This window comes from Mirounga angustirostris, unplaced genomic scaffold, assembly GCF_029215605.1.
Source record: "Mirounga angustirostris isolate CCGP_5_RB_7025 unplaced genomic scaffold, mMirAng1.0.hap1 SCAF_3, whole genome shotgun sequence".
NCBI classification, from domain to species: Eukaryota; Metazoa; Chordata; class Mammalia; order Carnivora; family Phocidae; genus Mirounga; species Mirounga angustirostris.
The window spans coordinates 150669434-150693544 of NW_026991711.1; the positions used below are offsets into that span (position 1 = coordinate 150669434).

Sequence of the window (24111 nt, forward strand, 5' to 3'; positions counted from 1 at the left end):
GCCTCTCCCCAATTCTGCTCCCCATTTTAGGAAATGCCACCATCTTCCATCCAGCTACCCAAGCCAGAAACGAGAATTATTTGAAATTGTTTGCTGCCTCACCCCCTCTTTTTCGTCATATTCTGTTGATTCTATTTCTTAAGCATCTCCCCAATCCATCCCTCTTTCTCCATCCTCAATAGCCTTGACTTCTTATTCCTTGTTTCTTTTTCTCCAATATTGCTATAACTAATCTATTTTCAGTCACACTCACTTAAAAATTCTGCCAAGGTGATGTTTCTAATATGCAAATCACAATACGTGTCTTACTTGCTTAAAACACTTCACTCAGTATTTTGCAGTAAGAGTTCTATCTATATTTTGGATGGTCCTTATTTTGTTCAAAGGGATTAGCCCTGCATGCAAAATATTCAGCATCTTTGGCCTATCCATGAAACGCCTAGATTATTTCCCAGTTTTTATGCTAACCACAAACACCCTCCTCACACATTTCTGAGGGCCCTCTAGAGGATATGGTTAAACTCTCAGCTGAAAACCGAAAATTTCCTAAAAGAAAGTCCTCCAGAATAATTTTCAATCTCTTTCGCTTGACATACAAGTCCCTTCCTGACGTCTCTTTCTGCTTCTTTTATTTACTTCCCTGTGATGCCCTGCATTTAGTCCTAGTGCCCTGACTTCTCACTTGGGGTTCCCCAAACAAACCACATCTTTTAAGAGCTCCATGCCTTGATCTACGTCATTCTTTATGTCTGGTCCCTTGCTCAAGACACTATTTTCATCGTTCAAGCCTCAGGTATTCTTCTTTGCTTCCCCTCCTTTCCAAATCCCAGTCTAGTTTAGATGGCTCAGTCCTGTGGTTCCACTGTGAATACTTCGTTAAAATCAGTTATCACCACATATTTATTCAATTCAGTTGGTGTGTTTCTCTGTTTTACCCACTAAATGGTAAATATACAAGAGTGGCTTCCTGTTGATTGGATAGTCATTTTACATTCCAAATAAAAAATGCCAATATTCTTACATGAAATACACATGCAAATCAAGCACCCACACCTGATTCCTAGGCTATAGTCTAAATCAATCTGCCACCATTGTGAAATCGGTTTTGTCATGTGTTTTTAAGTTCCACTCTGTTTAATATCTGTTCTTGTAATTTTTACAAATGATATTTTCAGTTACTTGTCATCCTGTAAAATTAATGGTCCTGGAATATACCCCATTGTATCCTGCTCTTTCTCTTTCCCACAGCTCACATCTGGTCACAGCCCCTCCCCATACTAATAGGAATCTGAATAAACCAATTTGAGAAAATGACTTTAACTATACCTTCCACATGCAGTTAAAAAAAAAACAAAAAAAAAACAAAAAAACAGGCAAAAAGTATATGTTTCCTTGCATCTTCTTTTATACCCAATACAATCAGACATTTTAAAATCTGTCAAATTCTGATAGAGTTTAATTTCTTATTGTTTTGGTTGCATTTTTTTTCTAATGATATTAAATATCTTCTACATGTTTATTGGCCTTTATACTATGGCTTCTGTGAATTCTCTATGTAGGATTTTCATATTTTAATTTTTTTCCTTCCTGATTCCTAAGGAATTTTTGCAAGTAAATCTATTAAATATTTTCTGTCATATTAAATACAAAAATTTTCCCAGTTTGAACATGCTTGTAAGAGTTTTATAATCGAGATTTGAAATTCATTTTAGAATCTGATCTTCCAACATTTTAATTTATTATTTATATATTTGTTTCATTCTCATTCCAAGATTATTAAACTGCTCAAAGTATTTTATACTAATACATTTAGAGGTTTTTCTTTTCAAATGGAAATATTCAGTCCATTTGGGAAATGCCTTGGTATGAGGACTAGAGAAGGAAACATGCTTTAAAATGATAAATGTTTATCAAGTTTCTGTAATATAATTTACTGACTACATGAGAATTAATTATATATTAAATTGTAATATACATGCATAGATTCATTTCTAAATACTCTTCTTTCACCATGGCCAGTAGCTTTTTATTATATTTTTTTCATCTAATTTTATCTAGTAGGGCCAGTGACCCAACTTTACTCATTTCTGTTTTTTTTTCGGGGGGGCATGCTTTATCATTTTTCTTGCATATTTTTTACTCCAATGAACTTTAGAATGATTTTGTCATGTTCCGTGTTTTTAAGATCCTGTAGGGATTTTGAGTGGGGTTGTATTTAATTTAGGCATGAATTTAGGAAAAAGAATTACATTTTCCAAATACTGAGCTTCCCTATGTGAGAATAAGGCACATTTATTCCCATTTTTATCTTATTTTACATATCTTAGTGAAATGTTACAGTTTTTTAGTCAGGTTCTATAGACTTCTTGTCAGATCTAGTCTTTGGTGGTGTATGCTGTGACTGCCATTGGGGATAGAATCATTTCTTCTATTGTGTTTCCTATCCAATAATACAAATAATACATAGTAATAGTGATACATGCTTCACACTAATACATAAATCAATTATTAATACTAAGTGTACTTTTCCAGTTACACAGTATATAATTTCTCATCATTCACTCAATGAATATATTTTGAACAAACACAAATATACCAGGCAGTATGTCGGATCCTTATAAATAGCCCCTGCCCTTGTAACAAATACAATAGAGAAGACTGACCCTAATCAAATAATCATAAAACTGTGTAAAGCATTGTAATTGTGCTATAAGGGAAAAGCACAGAGTGCCAAGAAAATTTATAACAGGGACTTTATCTAACCTGTGTGGTGGTGAAGGGTGAGGATGTCCTTGAACAGAACTCTAAAAGATGAGTACAAATAAACTGGACAAAAGGAATACATACGCAAATAGACTTAGGCAGGATGGGGAACCCTGTTTTGGGGAAATGGACAGAAATCCATTGTGTGTGGAGCAGAGAGTAGGGCAGATAATGACAACATGAAGCTTCAGGAGTCAGGTGTCAGGTCATGGCAGAGACTCTGAGTTTAAGGATTTTTATCTTTATCCTGGAAGACACCACCGAAATTTTTTAAGGGGTGTGTGTGTGTGTGTGTGTGTGTGTGTGTGTGTGTGTGTTGGATGGAGCGGAGTAGAGTGAGGTGACATATTCAGACTTGTATTTCAAATTGACCGCTCTAGCTCTTGGGGAAGAAGGGCTCAAAAAAGAGCAAGAACGGATGCCTGAAAACCTGTAAGAAGGCTATTGAAGGAGCCCAGGAGAGAGGAAATGATAATGTGGACAGTGTCATGGCAGAGGAGACAGAGAGAAACATTTATTAGGCTCACGACTTCAAAAAAAGCGAAAGCGCCAGTTATTTCACCAGCAAAATGAGTTTATTTGCGAATAGCGATTCGGGACCCGCACACTATGGCGAATCATACGCAAGTCTGGAGAACAGAGGACGGGGCTTGCTTTTATAGGTGAAGGGAGGAAGCTGGGAGGGACTGTTGCACTGAGTTCAGTGCAACAGCTGGGCTGTTGCTGGGCAAGGAGAAATCCTTCCTCCTTCCTCCTGCTGGGGTATGTAAAGTATGCTTCTTTTCTGTTGGGAAATTCAAGTTACGTTTCTTTACAGCAAGTGGTACTTTGTGCGAGCTCCCCCTTCAGGGCTTTCCAACTCCGTTTTAAATTAGGTTTCTTTCTTTCTCTTTCTTTTTCTTTCTTTCTTTTTCTTTCTTTCTTTCTTTCTTTCTTTCTTTCTTTCTTTCTTTCTTTCTTTCTTTCTTTCTTTCTTTCTTTCTTTCTTTCTTTCTTTCTTTCCTTCTTTCTTTTTCCTTCCTTCCTTCCTTCCTTCCTTCTTTCTTTCTTTCTTTCTTTCTTTCTTTCTTTCTTTCCTTCTTTCTTTTTCCTTCCTTCCTTCCTTCCTTCCTTCTTTCTTTCTTTCTTTCTTTCTTTCTTTCTTTCTTTCTTTCTTTCTTCTTTCTTTCTTTTTTTCTTTCTTTCTTTCTTTCTTTTTTTCTTTCTTCTTTCTTTCTTTTTTTCTTTCTTTCTTTCTTTCTTTCTTTCTATTCTTATGTTAATCCCCATACATTACATTATTAGTTCTAGATGAAGTGTTCCATGATTCATTGTTTGTGCATAACACCCAGTGCTCCATGCAAAATGTGCTCTCCTCAATACCCACCACCAGGCTAACCCATCCTCCCACCCCCCTCCCCTCTAGAACCTGTTTGTTTTTCAGAGTCCATCGTCTCTCATGGTTCATCTACCCCTCCGATTTCCCCCGCTTCATTCTTCCCCTCCCGCTACCTTCTTCTTCTTCTTTTTTTTTTCTTAACATATATTGCATTATTTGTTTCAGAGGTACAGATCTGAGATTCAACAGTCTTGCACAATTCACAGCACTCACCATAGCACATACCTGCCCCAATGTCTATCACCCAGCCACCCCATCCCTCCCACCCCCCACCACTCCAGCAACCCTCAGTTTGTTTCCTGAGATTAAGAATTCCTCATATCAGTGAGGTCATATGATACATGTCTTTCTCTGATTCACTTATTTCGCTCAGCCTAATACCCTCCAGTTCCATCCACGTCGTTGCAAATGGCAAGATCTCATTCCTTTTGATGGCTGCATAATATTCCATTGTATATATATACCACATCTTCTTTATCCATTCATTTTATTTTCACAAGGCAAAATTGAAAATACTTAGCCATGCCAGCATTCTGGCATGGTGAGGGAGAGAAGTGTCAAGAATGACTCGTGGTTTCTGGCCTGATTAAATGGATGGATAATGAGACTATTGCCTTGAGATGGGGAACACAGAACATAAACCAGCGTTGAGATAGGAATAACATACTGAGCTACAAGTACCTTTGAAACTCAAATGAAGATGGTGAGTTAAACATTTATGCATGCATTTCTTGAGCTCTAAGGAGAGATTTGTGCTCTGTTATGCATTTTGGAGCTACTGACACATAGTAATTACAACTGTGGGCATGGATAAGGGCCGGTGATGACAGAGTATTGAGTGCGAAGGTAAATAGGAAAAGACTCATCCCTGGGGAATGCTGACACTTAAATTTGGATAAAATGATGCATTGCTAAAGGAGGTTAGGAAGAAAAGCTGCTCTTGGGTAAGCCACCCATTCTGATAAAAAATCAGCTTCCTGACACGTCTTGTGCTCCACAGACTTGTGGTTGTCATATGGTATCATGGCCTTGGTTTACCATTGTTGGGACTCAGCCCCCAGATCAGCTTTTGTTTTTTTTTTCCAAAGATTTTATTTATTTATTTGAGAGAGAGAATGAGAGACAGAGAGCATGAGAGGGAGGAGGGTCAGAGGGAGAAGCAGGCTCCCCGCCGAGCAGGGAGCCCGATGCGGGACTCGATCCAGGGACTCCAGGATCATGACCTGAGCCGAAGGCAGTCGCTTAACCAACTGAGCCACCCAGGCGCCCCCCCAGATCAGCTTTTAAGAGATTAATAACATACTATACGTTAATTAATTGAATTTAAATTAAAGAAAAAAAGCAAAACCAGAAAAGAAAAAGAGATTATTCTTAGTCCCTCCTGAAATCTTCATAATTTCAAAGAAAAACAGCTTGAGATGCTCTTTATTCATAGTGGGATAAGGACTCTGCAGTATTTCTTTTTTCCCCTCAGAATTGTTTGCACTTGCTCCCAGCCATATAACACGATTCTGTTGAGAAGGGATGTTGTCTACAATTTCCCTGAATCTCTTGTCAATTTGGAATAAATTACCTTCAACTTGGCCATGATTTGCCAAATTTTATGAGTTTGGGATTTTTTTCAGCATTCTTTATGCTTTCTTTGCTATTTTTCTTCATTTTCTTAATTTCTGTTAATTTTGGAAGTTTTCACTTGTACTTTTAATAAATTCATAATCAATGAATGTCACCATCCTCCCCAGATGTAGATTATTTCACTTTTGATCATGTAGAGTTTGAGGTATCAGTTAGGAAGGTAAAGAAGTCCACTAGTCTAGTGGGACCTATGGATCTAGATCTCAGACAAGTAATTTGAGGGCCTTTGGAATTGTCTAGGTCAACCTTTCATTCCTGAGCTCCAAATAAGAGCTGGTATTTCTGTAGCTAGAGATTATTAGTGTTTTTGACTTAACAGAATCACCACATATTTCTGGTCCATCTATCTGAACTTGTACAAAATGTATAGGTTGGACTTGAAGGAAGTTTCAATACAAACCAAATTCATAAATGTCTTCAGGTACATAAACATTCAAATGGAAGATGTAGAGCTCAAATAATAACCAATTTGGGAAAAAACAATGTTGTGAAATAAATATTGAAAATAAAACTCTGAAATCATTTAGGCTAAATTCGTATGTGATATACTTGGAAGCATACGTTTTATTATCACAGTTTATTCAACCATGAAAAATCAGTTGCTTTTCTCTTTTTATCAATAATCCTACCCTGAGATTTTTAAAGGCATAGACAGTGATAATTAGTGTCATGTTGCCTTTGTGGGTGATGTTGAAAATTGATTTTCGTTTCTGAGCCATTATATACACAATGGAATGTACTTGTTGTTTTATCCTTTAAACAAATGACCAAAAATAATACTACAACACTTTAATTTTCACCATTGGAAGTAAAATGGATCTAATATGTTCAAAGGAATTTCACAAAACAAAAACCATTGACATGACAAAAGCGTGCATTTAATTTGATGTTTTGCAGAGATACATGACTAAAGTTGTGTGCATGGCTTGGCCTTTGGGATGGTCCCAGCTGTTTATTTTTAAAGAAAAAATAAAAATGGAGCCAACAAATGCAATTAAGGGGGAAAAAAACCTTGAGACACAAGGGGACCTACATGTTCTGGTCTAAGAAACATGCAAGTATCACAAAACATTCCAGATACAGTATGACAGATGAACAATGAAAAGGCACTGGAACAATGCTCCTTCTTTCAGAAATGGGAAGTCTAACAATTATTTTTTCACAAATGGTATTGATGAAACCATCTTTATTTTTAAAGAATTTTATAGAAGGAATTTTAGCACCATCATTAGAGGAAAAATAATAATACATTTTAGCCCTGCCTATCTCCAGTCTTGGAATAATAACAGAAGCATAGCACCTTTTAGTATCTAAAATATAAACAAGAATAGTAAGTCCATCCCAGCTTCTAGAGATGAGGTAGCTCATGCTAAGAAATGTTGGGTCACTTTTCCTACGAGAGTTCAAAGGCCAAATGTTCTAATTCCAATCATCACATTTGATTAGAGTCAGCTCCACAACTTGAGTTTCTAAATCTTTTTCTTCATTATAGGCTTCAGGATGATGAGATTGTACATGTGGAAGACTCTCGACTTTGGGTCCTGGACATATGTTTATAAAGTTGTACATGTAAATTATTTTGCATTCAATGTCTTCTTAAACAAGAAAGTGCAAATGTATTCAATGGTATACTCATGTAACTTCTATCTACATTGATGGAGTCAAGAGGGAAAGATACCTTTAAATTTGAATGACAAAAAAGTCTGAACTTACCACACTTTACAAAAATTTAAGATCACTTTGTTTTCCAGAAATTCCACTGAATATATATTACTTAAAAATTCCATTTGAGACACTGAGAAACTGATTTTTTTTCCAAAGTTCTCTTTAAAGAGTTTTTATGGTAGTTAAACAATATCAAGACATGCATGTGGGTTTCACTCACAAGGATAAACATTTTGATTTCATTTTTAATTGATAATCTGGGAATGAGAGGTCACAGAAGGGCACTACTTTCTATTTCTCAAACTACAGCCAAGTGAAATAAACATGTATTATGGTTTTCATACCCCACTCTTTAAGCTACCTGCCAGGAAGAAGAATTTTCTCATAAATACTAAGCAACTTTGTCATTACATTGAAATAAATTGAAGAAAACAGAGATTCATTTATTCAATCAGTTTACTTTTTTAAAAGGTGGTCATTGTCATTGGTCATCTTAAACCTAAACTGCTGTATTGAAAAATATTTTAAATCAATTAAAACTTGAGGATTGTAAGTAAAATAAATATTCTGAAGGAAAGGAGGCCAGGCACTTAAGACCATATATACAATGCTGATGCAGGATCAGCCATTATTTCAAGAGTCTCAGGATCAGCTTCAAACAGTCAAAATTCTTGTGAATGGGGTGGTCATTGATGGCGGGGGTGGTGCTCATTGTCAATGTATCTTGGCTTGCTTTACACAAAACAAACTGGCCCAATTTCGATGCCAAATTCTTGGTCTGTGCTGCCAATATCCACAGGGGCAAGATCTATGATGGGTAAGCGTGCCACGTTCTGCGTTCTATATTCAAAGATGGTCTTGCCCACATTTCCATTTCGTTTCTGGAATTAAATGATGCAACGGGTTAATGGTATAGACAAGTTATTCCAAAGATGTTAGATATAAATTTCCAAGCCAAATTTTATAATGTGAAAGCAATGATTTTTAGAGCACTACTTAAAATTAAGAGCACTGCTAACATCAAGTTAGGTCCTGGCATGGCTGGCAGGCATTCCCTTCATGTTTAAATTGAGGAAATGCCTTTTGTTCTTTTACGGCTTCCAAAATGGTCACTAATATAAATTATGAAAGCCTTTTTGCTTTTCAAAAATGAAACTATAATTCATCAATAAATATTTTCCCTTTTATATCTATATATGCAAGTGAGGAGACATACAAATCAGTGAAAAAGGTAAGGGGTATCTCAGAATGAATATATGTTTTAGAATCAAGGAATTTTAGGCCTGGAACTGAGATTAAATAAAGTCACTTGCAGAAGAACCACCGAAGAGTTTACAGAGGAGCTGGGTTAAATCCCAAGGACCCAGTCCTTTGTTAGTTATTTTGTATTAAAACTTCTACTGTGCTTCATGGACTAACACACATTCATGTTTACCCTAAAGAACAAGTATAAACAAAGTGAGAGTAAGATTGCCCCCACTTCTGCCATGACAGTATTTTTATCAAAAATAAATTTCTTCTTCAACCAGATCAATGTAGGTCAAAAGTACTTACAGAGCAAGTATCATGAAGAACGATATATCTGAATCTAACATTTCCCTCTGCTTTGATTTCCAAGTCATTTGACCCTTTGAGAACCACAGCTTTCTTGAGGTTCTTGGCTTGATCATCCATGTATCCTACACTGTTTTTACAGATGTAAGTAATGTTCTGGGAGGCTTCTTTTGATAGAAGGCGCAAGAAGGTCATTTGAGTAATGGCTGCATTAGGTGACTGATGATCTCCATAAACAAACTACAGAAACAAAGAGTCTTTGTTATATGAAACACTGAAGGGTTTCATAGTGCCCTCTGTGTGTGTGTGTGTGTTTTGATTTCAGACATCAGTTTTGAGAAATATTACTTTTATTCTTTCATATAACAACATACTTTATCTATATATAAAAATATTTTGAAACTTCTATGAATATTCACAAGTAAGAACCTCTGTCCTTACTATCCCAAACAAAAGGTAATGAAACCAATGATAATTATAACTCATCAGAGGAAATTTAAGTATTTTTGAAATCTGCTTCTCTATTTGTTTAAAAAGTCTTAGATATTGCTTTTTAGAAGTTATACTTAAGCATTGACTTAATCGTGTATCAAAAATAACTCCCTGTTTTTATTGCTAATTATAATAAGAACTGGGACTCAATTACTGGCTTAAAATCTTTTAAAACCCACTGTTACATACTTAGAGGAAATACGAATTACAAACTTTCCATTAGCTAACAAAAACAGATAATCAAAAATATTTTCCTACAGGTTCTTTTCTACTTATCTTCTATTTCGAATTTTATTTTCAAGGCTCCTACTTAAGCCTCTTACATATTATATTAATTAAGTTATATTTCAACTGGGTATATTTAAATTTTAAAATTTCCTACTCATTAAACAAGGGTAGAGTCTAGTATATCCTACACACATCCATAGTGTCTCATTATGTTTGCTATGAACATGTGTTCTGAGGAAAGATCAGAAGCAGAGGTGAGAGGAAAATTGCAGAGTTAGGCTGCCATAAGGAGATCCAGAATGAAATATTCATATTACAATAGGAAGTGGCAAGGCTGGTTGAGAATCAAAATACAGGACCATGAAAGAAACATAAAGGAGAATGGACTTAAAAATATTAAAAGAATTCATATGCAGTTGACCCTTGAAGAACATGGGTTTGAACTGCCTGGGTCCACTTATACACAGAAATTTTCAGTATATACAGTATACGGTACTACAAATGTATTTTCTCCTCCTCAGGATTTTCTTAATGCATTTTCTTTTCTCTAGCTTACTTTATTGTAAGAATATAGTATGTAATATATACACCATACAAAATATGCATTAATCATCGGTTTATGTTACGGATAACGCCTGTAGTCAACAGTAGACTATTAGTAAACTTTGAGGGCAGTCAAAAGTTGTACGAGGATTTCTGACTGCATAGATATTTGACTGATTTTTCTCCCTAACCCCTGTGTTCAAGGATCGACTGTAATTATACAAATGCCTTAAGTTTAAATAATACAACAAAGTTTACATAGTGATCTAATTATTAAAAATACTATTATGGTAACTATCTAATATTTATTTGTAGCTTACCAGGTACTAAATAATATATTAAGCTTATTATAGTCACACAGAGACTGTGAGATAAATATTATCACTTTCACTTTATTTTTAAAATTTTTTTAATTTATTTATTTGAGAGAGAGCATGCATGAGTGGACGGAGGGGCAGAGGGAGAAGGAGAGAGAGAGAGATCCTCAAGCAGACCCCCCCCTCCCCCGCTGAACACGGAGCCCAACACAGGGCTCGATCCAGGACCCTGAGATCATGATGTGAGCCAAAACCAAGAGTCAGAGGCTCTACCGCCTGAGCCACCCAGGCGCCCCATCACTTTCACTTTAAAATGGCAAAACTGAGGCTCCAAAAGGTTAAGTGACTTCCTGAGGTCACAAAGTCAGCAAGAGATCCAGGTGCTAGTCACCAAGTTCTCCTGATGCTAAATATAATCTATGCCTTTCAACTGTGGCAAGATCCTTTTAAGTATACTCCACAGTCAGTGTCACATGCATTAAAAGTACTAATAGTAAAAACAATTACCTTTCCACATTCCATCAATGGGAAAATTATCATTCAAAATTTATGTTAATATAATTCATAGTAAAATTTATTTATGTAATAATAAACCTGGTCAAAAATAATAGCATAGTCCTAAATAAGTAATAAAACACAATAAATAATGAAAAGCAAAGAATATAATTTTTAGAAAGTATATTAAATTACCTGAGATCCTCTATTCATATCAAGACCATACCAAACAGGCTTATGGTCAGAAGACTTGCTGGCCCACCAGGTCTTACGTGGTACGCTGGGTGGGTTTGCTGAAATACATGTTTCTCCTGTGTCCATGTTGCAGTAAACTTTGATTGCATCTTCAACAGATCCCTGGTTAGGATCAATCCAGTACTCACCTATTTTCCAAAATAAAAGTACGTGCTAAATAGAATTTCAAACATGATTATGAGTCTCTGAAAGAATTAACAGAGGGTTTGAAGATACGAACTCACTGATGAAGGACTCTTTTAAGAGAGAGTATCTCTGGGCGCCTGGGTGGCTCAACTGGTTAAGCGACTGCCTTCAGCTCAGGTCATGATCCTGGAGTCCCTGGATCGAGTCCCGCATCGGGCTCCCTGCTCAGCAGGGAGCCTGCTTCTCCCTCTGACCCTCCCCCCTCTCATGTGCTCTCTCTCTCTCATTCTCTCTGTCTCAAATAAATAAATAAAATCTTTAAAAAAAAAAAAAGAGAGAGTATCTCTGTTCAGGAAATACTCTGCAGCTAGGAAAAAGTAACTGTTACACATCTGAGCACTTTCTACTGCCAGACACTGTTTGTTTTGTTTTGTTTGTTTGTTTTTTAAAGATTTTATTTACTTATTTGACACAGAGAGGGACAGCGAGAGAGGGAACGCAAGCAGGGGGAGTGGGAAAGGGAGAAGCAGGCTTCCCGCCGAGCAGGGAGCCTGATGCGGGGCTCGATCCCAGGACTCTGGGATCATGACCTGCGCCAAAGGCGGCCGCTTAACCAACTGAGCCACCCAGGCGTCCCACCAGGCACTGTTCTAAGGCACTTTGCCACATCATGTGCTGAAGGCTCAAAACAGACATGGGAAGGAAATATCATTATACCCATCTTATAGATTAGAAAACTATACCAAAAAGAGACAATCCACAATAATTACATGGCTTTGCCAAAATGGATGTGTTCTCTTTAAATTTAGAAAGCCGATATTTTAAAGCAAAATATAATTGGAATCTAATAATCTATGAATAAAGTAAGTAAATGAGTTGAACTACAATTAGAATGCTATAAATTATCTCTGGAACTACATGAAATGGGATCATTAATAGAATATGCCCTCTTTTATAATACTTATCTCATCCTATAATTTTTCACGTCATTTTGACTGTCCCCACCACTAAAGCATAAATTCTATGACAGGCTTGCCATTTTACTTCTTGTGTCTGTCACCTAAGTAGAGACTCAGTAAAATATTTAGGGATGCAGTTGAGAACACAATCAGAAACAATGGACCTTGCTCAAATGGGGAGGTGTCTACCCACCGCTCTGCTTTGCAGAATGGCAAAGCTTTAAGTCATCACACGTCCGTGCTGGATGCTTTTTAGAGCCATCAGGACTGCGCATGGTTTCAATCTGACTACTGAGTGACTTCAGGGTAGCATGAACCCCTGGGTCAGTTTTGTTTTTGTCATCCGGAGCCGCCTGATCTTCGGTAAACTCTGGAAGTGGATCCGGCATGCTGTCATCGTAGTGACCCATGATATCTCCAAGAGCAGCTGTAAGGTGGCCCGGAGGACCGGGGGGACCAGGTGGACCAGGCTCACCAGGAGGACCCTAATTTTTAAAAAATCAGAAATGCAGTTAATATATATTTTTTGTTTTTGCTTTTCAACTGGACACAAAGGCATTGATGAGACTTGTATGTGGGGAGTTAGTGCGATATCCCAGTTTGATGGTACCGACAGATCTGTGATCTCATGATTTTTTTTTCTTAAGATTTATTTATTTATTAGAGATAGAGCGTGAACACAGGTGAGTATGAGTGGGGGAGAGGGGCCTCTAGAGGGAGAAGCAGACTCCCCACGAGCGGTAAGCCCTAATGGGGCTTGATCCCAGGACCCTGAGATCATGACCTGAGCCAAAGTCAGAAGCTTAACCCACTGAGCCATCCAGGCGCCCCTGACCTCATGACTTTTTAAAACTAGATGGCTCTGGGCCTGCTCCTGTAACTTTTCAAGCATGAGAAATGATGCATAACTTTTATCAGGCAACAGATCTGCAAGCCAGCATCTGAGACCAATAAAAATCAAAGCATAAAATATTTGCTCCGATGTTTACCTTGCAGATGCAATATATTTTATGTTAAGAATGTGTAGGTATGTACATTCATTTCCAAACTGGGGCAAGGCAAACTAAAATATTTCAAAAAGACTTACAGAGAGAAGCTGGAGGAGGAGATGCAGAGGAGTTGTGGGTGCTAGTTCTTTAAGACCTCACATCTATATCAAGGGAAATACCCGCAAGAAACACCCTGAAAGAATTTTCCCCTACTTCCAAATACAGAGGAAAGTATAGGAAGTCTTTTTATGTGCATTAATTAATGTGTAAATCAAATTTCTCTGTACTAAACAAAATTGAATAAAGTTCTCTTTAGCCTTTTTATTAACAAAAATAAACAGCTCTCTTACTTTTCTTGCCATACAAGAACTATTGGAGTAATAGGGACATAAGCACAGAAAGTGCTTAGCAGTGGATCCTCCCTATCAATCGCTTCCCAGGGAAGAGCTCAGCAACTTGAGGGGATCGGGGGACAGCCTGCAAGGGTGTGTAGTCCACCTTTCATGTGGGGAGCGCAGTGCTGGCTGTCAGAGGGCTGGAGTTCTATACTAGCCGCATCGTGTTAGGTGCCTCTGAGCAAGTCGCTTCACACTGCCAACCTGGCCTCACCCTCAACAGACTGGTAAAGCCGTTGGGTTTTTTCCCTTTAAGGTCATATCGTGATTCTATGCATTCCTTTATGCTAATAGGGGGGAAGAGATTTTTTTTTCTATTAAGGACCACCGGACCACAGAATAAAGTCAATCAAGAGCCACATAAGTCAGAGGTATTCCAATTCTACAGCTGTTTTCCATTCCCAGAGAAATAGATAGGAAATATTCCTCTTGACCATGGGAAAAATAAGGCTGTTCCATCCATATAATAAATAATAAATATTTGGTTTAGTGTTAATATCAGTAAAGGGAAGAGACAGAATAAAAAGGGAAAGGTAAATAAGACCAAAGAGGAAGAAATAGCACAGAGGGATGTGTAAACTCACATACATACACGCACATGGGTGCATGGCAGAAATGGGAGCGTGTTTCCCAAATTCCTGATGTTTCCCAAGTTGATACTATTGGAATGTTTTATAAGAAGTTTTAATTTAAATCCTTTCTGAATGGCATTTTCCATAGAGAAAAACTTTAATTTTGTACTTTTCCCTTTCCAGCCTTTTCCTGAATGACTGTACTCATCAATGTCACGTTTAGTATATTGCCATTTAAAGCGAAGTGACATTTTTGTAACTTTAATTATAAATACAATCATAACCTGCTATTTTCTCTCATTGGTGTCACACGAAGTCCAGGCTTCCGTAGCTTGGACTCTAATTTAATATGCTCTGAATAATCTGTATTAAAATACTTGAAATAGTTACTCATATGGACAAGTTCTTGTATGACTTCTAGGTTTGTTTCCAGAGTCCTTTCGATCTCTTGTCCACCATGCCGCACAGATGTTCCTTGGGTAGAGTCCAAGCTTTGGGAACCAACAGCATTTCTTGCATGCAAACCCCTGTGATTACCTCAGGTCCTGCTTCTCCAACACTGCCCCGCACACCAGGGGGCCCGATAGGCCCAAGTGGTCCAGGGTTTCCTTCTTTACCCGAGGGACCGACTGGACCTGGAGGACCCTGCCAGAAAAAAGGACTGTATTTTAGATTCTATGAAGAGAACTTTTTACAATGACTGTCTAGTCAAAGAACTGTTTTCCTTACAGAGCAATCACAATGGTTTCTCATTCATTGTCCTGCTGACTAATCAATGGAGTTCTGGCTCCTTAATGTTCACTGTTTGATCACACTTGGATTCTCCATCATCCATACATGGTAAAAGACCCCCATCAGTCAAAAACTTTACTGGACTGATCATCCACTTTTATGGGAAGAAGGCTGTTTCATCAAATCTCATGTATTATAAAGTTAATTAGAAATTTAATTAATTAGGACTAAGAAAATGGCAGAGGTATGAGTGATTAATATAAGTTAAACTTCTGTGCTTATTCCCCAGGATCTCATCACATCCCAGTTATATTAATACTACTCTTCTCAATGTTATGTATGATTTGTTTACACTGTATTTAGACATAGCAGAAATTCTTCCCACGATTGTCCTAGGTAATTATGTGTGTCAATTGTCTTAGGACATTAATGGCCTATTGGAGGCAGCACTGATACCAATGTAGAATTTTGAAAAGCTTCAATTATTGGTTTCATTTTATGATTTGCTTCTGAATTAGCCTTATGCAAACTACTTCTGAAAAAGTATCTCAATTACTTAAAGGAAAAAAAACCAACATATCCAGCTTCAAAATCTGTTTCTACCTCATAGTAAGTCCTATTGTATCTTCTTAAAGAGTTCAGTGAAATTTCAATGAACACAAACTAACAAAATGAAGTAACAGATCAGTATATACAGGGTAGGTAAAAGGTTTTAATGTGGGCCCATGAAGCAATGTTTCAGAATATTTCTACTTAAAGGTAATTGCTGAATGGTTTGTCTCATACATTTGCTGTCAGCTTCAGAAAACCTGGGCTGACTCCAGCTTCAATGCCATAAAAATGATACTCAAGCCCTAGCACTGTGTCACCAAAAGCATTGTGGTTATTTACATCTGCAACTTAGTAGGTTTTGTTACTTACTCTTGGGCCAAATGGTCCAGGAATTCCAGCACTGCCTTGTTCACCATTTGGACCCTAAGTAGGAAAAAAGTAAAAAATGTCGCCAAAATATTTACACCTACATTTTGCCATTCTCAGCTTTTAAAAATGATTAAAAATGTGCTGTCATTGACTTTAGCAGGATAAACTAATTTCTTGAAGTCATCAGTCTCTACGATGTCTACATGAGTTGACTAATACTAAACTGTAGAGTAATGGTACATATGTCCTTTTGCTTTATTTCTTCCTACAAAATTACAGCTGATATATGGCAAATTACAATGAGTAACTGGGTAATTAAATATTCAAGATATGCTTTCAAATGAAAATAAGATATAAAAAGTCCAACCATTTTATGGACAAATAAATATTCCTGTCAAGATACCTGTGTATTTTCACATGGAAGGCAAATAATACTTAAAGGAATAACTTACAGGAGGTCCAGGAAGACCTTGAAGACCAGTGAAGCCCCTGTGACCCTTTTGACCTCGGTCACCTCGGTCTCCGTGATCACCTTTGTCACCTCGAGGTCCTTGGGGTCCCTAGAAATAGGGTCATGACATGGTATTGCTCGGTGAGATTATAATTTACTGCAATGTTAATTTTTATAGTTGTATTTACTACACTTTTGAATACTGTACAGCAGCCCCCCCTTATCCACGGGGGACATGTTCCGTGACCCACAGTGGATGACCGAACACTATATACACTATGATTTTTCCTATACATACATACCTATGATAAAGTTAAATTTATAAATTAGGCACAAATTAGACTAACAGTAATGAATAACAAAAAGAACAATTACAACAATATACTATGATAAAAGTTATGTGAATTTGCTCTCTCTCTCAAAATATCTTATTGTATTATATTCACCGTTTTTCTTCTTGTGATGATGTGAGATAATAAAATGCCTACGTGAGGAGATGAAGTGAGGTGAATGACGTAGGCATTGTGATGTAGCATTAGGCTACTATTGACCTTCTGATGATATGTCAGAAGGAGGATCATTAGCTTCCTGACTGCAGTTAACCGCGGGTAATGGAAACCCCGCAGAGTGAAATGGCGGATAAGGGGGGGACTACTGTATGAACTAACATAGTTACTTATCTAAATAGAATTAGACCTAGAAGTTTTTGTCTATTTTCCTCAAGGAATGAAGGTGATCACTAAAAACATAAGATATATAATAATGCTTTCCAAAAGATTCAGTTTGTTAAATGCCTACCCTGCATTCATACTAAAATGATGTATTTTTAAGTTTGATCTAACTGATCTGAAACATTTTCCAAGGATTGTATTTCACATATTATGCTGATATCATTATGTAAAAATATTGCCACCATACATGGATTCTTTTAAACTAAAACATGAGTTCTTACTTACTTTTCCTCTAAGAAAGGAATGTTTATTAAATTTGCACATGTAGATAAGCTAACTGGATATGCCAGCTGGGAGTATATTAAGGAAGTTGGCCATATTTGAAAGTTGCTAAGAGAGTAGACCTTAAAAGTTCTCATCACAAGAAAATAAAATTTGCAAATATGTGAGATGATGGGTGCCAATTAAACTTACTGTGAACTTGTGATAATCATTTCACAATATATACATACATCAAATCATTGTGCTATGCACTGTAATAATGTTATATGCCAATTATATCTCAAACTTGGGGGGGAATAAAAAATTGGCAAAACCTTGTTTAAGCAAATGGAAGAGGAATATCATCATTAAGCCACTCTCCTCTAAAGAAAACACAAAGAAATGCCTGTTATCCTTATATCTACAATATCTGTACCCAAATTCATCAATCCTGATCCTGAGAAACTAAAGAAAAAAGCAATAATTAAGCATCTTCTTGTAGGATAGAAGCTATGCCTAGAGAAGAGGTAGAAATTACCAGATTAATCTGATCAGTCTTGGGCTGCCTTTTTCTTTGTTTTTTGTTTGTTTGTTTGTTTTGTTTTGTTTTGTTTCATTTTTTAAAGTCTTAGAAAATGGGAGCAACTCCAGGAATCCAGTGGTTCACAGTAAACAGACAAGAGGCCTATATAGGGTCACCTACTATAGGGACAGCTTCTGTTGTATTTAGTTTTCCTAAAAGATAATTCAAACTCCATCAATCTGACTTTGGAGAATGGAAAATATCATCAAATAGACTGGCTCTCAGGTTAATTATTTTCTTATTAGTTTCTTGTTATTTTGTTTGGTTCTCTCTCTATCTTTTTTTTAATTTGGACATCCTAATTGTCAAACAGTATGGGAATCTTTTTATCATAAAAATAAGAGTAGATCTTAGTTACTTTTACATATTTTATATAGTAATGCAAATTTAAATACTAAAATCAGCCTGAATGTTTTCACATTAGAGAGGTTCTTTTGTCTTGGGGTGTCCTAAAACTTCATAATTGAAAATAAACTAAACCAGAAAGCACCTATTTAAATTACTAACTAAAGTTCACTTAATCATGAAAAATAAACCACATTGTTTTTGTAACTAGTTAGAAAATCATTCATTTGACATGCCATAGAACTATGAAATCTTCTCCAGTGAGGCTCAAATCAAAGCTGAGAATTACGATTTAATAATAGGCCATGAATTTAAGGCTATAATTTTTCTTCATCAATATAGATATTAATTTATATAATGAGTGTGAAAGGAACATGGCCTATTAGGCTGCCACCAGAGATAATTCATTCACAGTAAAATATCTATATAATAATCATTAACCTGGAAGTAATTGCAAATAGCAAAAAGATCAGAACATGAGCAGAGTAGTCTAGCTGAAAATAAAAAATATTTGACTAGCACTTTTCAAGTTTACAAAGAGATTTCAAACCCATTTTCCTATGTGATTTCTAGAAAATCTCTAAAAAGGGCACTAAGATTCCTATTATTTTGAGAGAAACCTATGACTCTAAAGGTCTTTATTGATTATTGAAAGAATTCACAGTGAAATTCAGAGGACATATGTTAAAATTATAAAAAAATACAAACTTCTGGATATTAAATTAATATTTTTGTCCACAGTTTGAGGAACTTGCTAATTTTCATTTATGAATCTTAAATTGTGCTTCTTTGAGAGTATATATATTTTATGTGAGAAGATTTTTATTTTTAAAGAAAAACAGAGAACTTACAAGTAAGCCACGTTTTCCAGTTCGACCAGGTGGTCCTATAGGACCCCGAGAACCCTAGAAGAAATTTTCACAAAAATTAGTGTGTAAAAAATATGCATATACTATATAGATACAGAATTCAAAAATATATAAGTTGGATACTTATATATGTTTATGTATATCTATGTGCATACTCTTATGTCTAACTGATTAAAATCAAGCTAATGTCCTTAGGCATAAGATGCGTTCACTACAACCCAATGACACTTCTTTAGTCAATTTCATTAATTGACTTCACTGACTGAAGATCCCCTGAGTGGATTACGCTAAGACATTATTTGCTTAAATTTACCATGATGCATACTTACTACATTTCCTATCAATTACAACATCTTTAGATGATGAAATTCAAAGCATCAGGATTTTTGAGTATCTATTAGAAACCAAATGTTTTCCATTAACATTAAAACAGTTTAAGTCATAATTGGCTGTTTATCATTCTTTGTTTAGAGTCCTTAATCAAATGTGCTTGTATGATTCTGTGCGTGCATGCATGTAGCTCACAATATGGCACACTGATGTTTGTAACTGTCAGGATGAAACTGACTCTCCTTACCGGATCTCCTCTTTGTCCTGCATCTCCTGGGGCACCAACTGGGCCAGGAGTTCCAGGGGCACCCTGAGAGCCTGGCAGACCTGCAGGTCCAGGGTCTCCACGATCACCCTGACGAGAATAACCATGGTATTATTTTTTTCATATTTATCCTAAACCAGCGGCATTCTATATGCTCATACTATTCATGGTAAGAAAATATATACCTTTTTAATTTTATTTATTTATTTATTTTTAAAGATTTTATTTATTTATTTGAGAGAGAGAGAACACATAAGAGGGGATAGGGTCAGAGGACGAAGCAGACTCCCTGCCAAGCAGGGAGCCCAACGCGGGACTCGATCCAGGGACTCCAGGATCATGACCTGAGCCGATGGCAGTCGCTTAACCAACTGAGCCACCCAGGCGCCCTATACCTTTTTTAAACCTGATTTTTATTATTCAACTTATATTTTACTTAAATATTTTACTTGTATTTACTTACTAATAAATCAAACTGAAAAGAATAAGAATATTTCCCCCAATTTCAGATGTCCTCCCTCCCCTCACTCTTACCCTATGACTCCCACAGTCAAGATTACTGGAGTGTAACAGTGTTACCTCCAGAATTTAGCATGTTTCTTACACCAAGCAGTCTTTAAGCGTATCCTTTCACTTGGGATAAACACTTTCCAGAGTGTGAAAACTGGGAAAATTTTAAGGAAACCACTTTCTAGATTTTCAACTCCATATGTGTTCTCTCAGAGAACTGATCTGAAATATCCTTCCCTACTTCCTCTTTAATAATCACCCCTCTCCCATTTTATGAAAGGAAAAGCATTCTTATCTATCTGCAATCTTATTATGGCGTAATGCCCCAAGGAGTGAACACCTTCGGCCACCAAACTAAGGACTTTTCCAGAATGCATAGTTCACTTGAGAATAAAGCAATGAGGTATTTGGAAAGAAAGAGGCTGCTCCTTATTTCATCCAGGTGACCCAACTATGACAAGGCTCCAAATCTTATTGTCTCCTTAGGAAGTCCGAGGTGAGATTATTGTCATATGAACATGTATTATCATAATTATTTGACTTGAAAAATGGAGTCAGACCTATTCTGCTGGCAGAAGTTCTTATTTGACTGATCAGTTTGGCAGCCAGGATAAACCTTGGCAATTAGGCTAGAGAATAGGCATGTAATACACTGGATAAGCTAAATGGGCAAATACAGGATTTTTAAATATATATATATTGAAAGCACATTTAGAATTTACCAATGGTTACCCCCTTTCCAACTATTTAAACTTATGATTAAAATAAAATGTGATGGCAACTTAAATTGTGCATAGGGGTTCTTAGATTTTCAAAATTATACCAGGGAAGACATCTGCAAAATCTTTGAAGACTACTGCATTGTACAATGTATACTGACCAAGGGAAAAATCCACATGTCAAGAGAATTTGCATTCCCTGGCTTTATGATAGATGCGGGGAGGGCCTACTCCAAGATTTCTCAAAACTTTCTTTTTCTTTTGAGTGCCTACTAGATACTCTAAACATGCTATTTAATGCACAAATGTCCAGGGGAATAAGTAGTCATCCTATTTAAAGTATTTAAAAACTGAGGTTTAGAATATTTGTTCAAGGCTGCACTGCTGGTTACTTAAGGGAATCAAGATTCCAGTCAAAGTCTGTCTGACTTTAGAGCCCATTCTGCTGCATGATGAGCTTTCAGAGTGAAAAGAGTCATTGCGTCATAATAGACGTTAGACTGGGGGACTGATTTTTTGCCCTCCGTGGACTGATATGAGACAACTGTGTGACTACCCAAAGGGACTGGGACTTCAGAAAAAGTTGGGGATATTTTCAGTTCAGCATAAGTCATGAGATTTAGAACACATCATGGGATATACGATATGTAGAAAGCCACATGGTTTATTTTCTCATGGGGCATTCACTTGAGGAGAGGAGTAGAGAAATTTAGATATCACCCAGCTCTATTTCTGCTTCTGTACTTTTGTGAATGAGTTTGAAATTGAGGCTACTTCATCTATATCCTCATCCAAAGCCTTCATGTTGCACCAGATATGAAAGCAATGTGCTTTCCTACAATTAATAAGAAATGCCATCTCACTTTGCTGTGTACTCAAATCTCATTTCATTGACAAGATCTACCTAAATTATGACATTACAGAAAAGGTAGCTACTATCAAGAAAATCGGGGCTGCCCCAGAGCTATGAAAGAAAGGGTAAATTTTACTCTTTAGTATTACAAAGATTTCAGATTTACATTACTGCTGATTTTCTAATCAGTGAAAGTGCCCTTACACGTTCTCCAACAGCACCGTCCCGTCCTGGAGTACCATCATTACCAGCTGGACCCTATAAAGAATCATGTTTGAAAAATGAGTTAACTGAGTAATGAAAAAAATCTCATTCCAATTGCCAGAAAAATTACAGCATGTTTCCACCTCTCTTCCATAAAGTATAAATTAGCACTTATGGAAATTTTAGTAGAAGAAAGCCTTCTGCCATGTTTTCTATTACTTGGAATTGCTTGTAAGATTATTAACACATTCTTACTTTTTTTGGTGCCAATTTTAATACAGTTTTATAGAAGACACTGCATTTTCCACTTACAATCCAGTGCTTAGAAAGTTCAATGTTATTTCCTTGCCCCGTGCACATAGTCCATATTCAAGCATTAAGAATACCCAGTTATTTACTATGGCAGCTCAACTTTAAAACTATCATGGAATTTGCTATAAATTTGGGTCCTTCAGTGCTTTGTGTGGAACAATACTAAATCTATGCTCAGGTTGGCTTAATCAACCTCTTCAATGATGGGCTCAGACCAGGCAGCACCAGTTGGAGGAGCCCCACCACCAGGGAAGCCCACCCCAGGCACTCCTAGAATGCGTCCTGCATTTAATCTAAATTCTTCATTTCTATTTTTTATTTTAAAACTGGGGGGGGGAGTCCTAAATCCTTTGAAATACATAGGCAATAATTTTATTCTTGGAATTTTAGGTTTTGTTTGTATCACCAGTGAATGGTTTTCCTCCCTTTCATATCTTAAGCTTATCGAAACAATATCCTTGAAGTTTAAAAATAAAACAACTGGGTTTAGATATGAAATAACTTTTTACAATGTACATTCTTCTCTTCCTACATTACTTTGATTTTTTTCAGAACTATGTTTTTATCATTTGATGAAAAATTGCCCTGAAAGGTATTGATTGTTTCAAGAAAATGTGACACTGTCTGGTAATTTACCCATGAAAGCACTGGACAGAGGAGATTCCAACCTATAACTTCTCAAATCACTTTTCAAAAATTGATTTCCTCTCAAATGAGACTCAGGGAACATGACATGCATAATGTTACTTTATAGTGATATTTAAGTAGAATGATCTCTCCTTACTTTTCTCTTTTCACAAGCTGTAATTGTCATATTAATCCTATTACCACAAAACTTGGCAATTTTGAGAAATATGCCATTATAGAGTGAAATAACAAGATAAACGATGGATGAATGTGTCCTTTCACCTTCAAAACAATTTGGCAACAACCTAAATCAACTAAAATCCTTGGTTCCAGACTAGATGAAGTCAGTGCTTATTACCTTCTCTTTCTTTCCTCATGTAGACAACTCACTGGGGAAGTAAAGTACATCAAATAACATCACTAAGAAATTTCCGGTCAAATGAGCCATCGATTTCTAAATTTCTAAATCGATTTCTAAATTTAAAAAAAAAGCTGTTCCCATGACACCCAGATGACAAGAGGAGAGTTATTTTGATGTAGCACTCACTTCGGGTCCAGGCTCCCCTACAGGGCCATTTGAGCCCGGGGGTCCCACAGGGCCAGGCGGACCTTTATCCCCTGGTGCGCCAGTAGGTCCTACTTTTCCTGGTGTGCCCTGAAATAAGCATATAAATATGTCAACCACTTCTGAAGAAATGTAAGAAAGCCAGTTTACATAAAGGCTACATTTATTCAAATGGCACCTCAGTTCCGCCTTCTATAATATTAATTATCCATTATCCCACAATACTCACTTTATTTCTGTATCCCGGCACTTGGGTTTCACTATCTTATTGGGAGATTGTGCTTCTGGGTGCTTGGCTCACTTCTGGTAACAGTAAAATCTTCCCTAACTCCAGGTTTGCTGGTTTCATATCTCTACCCAGATTCCCCCTGTTCCAAGGTCCCAGCAGTACATCTCTGTCCACATTCCGTATAAAAACATCATTTTTTACCCCCACAAGCATGTAAACTTTTAGCGGTAAAAATTAATCTCTTCAAAGCTAAGAGTAAGTCAAACTTTTATCCCCACTCCAGGGAATGTGAGGTTCT

At 36.6% G+C, this 24111-nt stretch overlaps 1 protein-coding gene across 1 annotated transcript in view; it reads right to left on the minus strand.

Moving 5' to 3' along the window:
• Positions 1–6632: 6632 nt before the first annotated feature.
• Positions 6633–24111, minus strand: part of COL5A2 (collagen type V alpha 2 chain) — a 142918-nt gene continuing 125439 nt past the window's right edge. The window contains exons 44-54 of the mRNA XM_045868367.3: positions 23567–23674; positions 22081–22134; positions 19777–19884; positions 19182–19235; positions 16472–16579; positions 16020–16073; positions 14904–15011; positions 12604–12895; positions 11266–11453; positions 8996–9235; positions 6633–8322 (exon numbers count right to left, since the gene is read on the minus strand). Coding sequence (XP_045724323.1) covers positions 8176–8322; positions 8996–9235; positions 11266–11453; positions 12604–12895; positions 14904–15011; positions 16020–16073; positions 16472–16579; positions 19182–19235; positions 19777–19884; positions 22081–22134; positions 23567–23674 — 1461 coding nt within the window. The 3' untranslated portion in view covers positions 6633–8175. The remainder of the gene's footprint in view (positions 8323–8995; positions 9236–11265; positions 11454–12603; positions 12896–14903; positions 15012–16019; positions 16074–16471; positions 16580–19181; positions 19236–19776; positions 19885–22080; positions 22135–23566; positions 23675–24111) is intronic.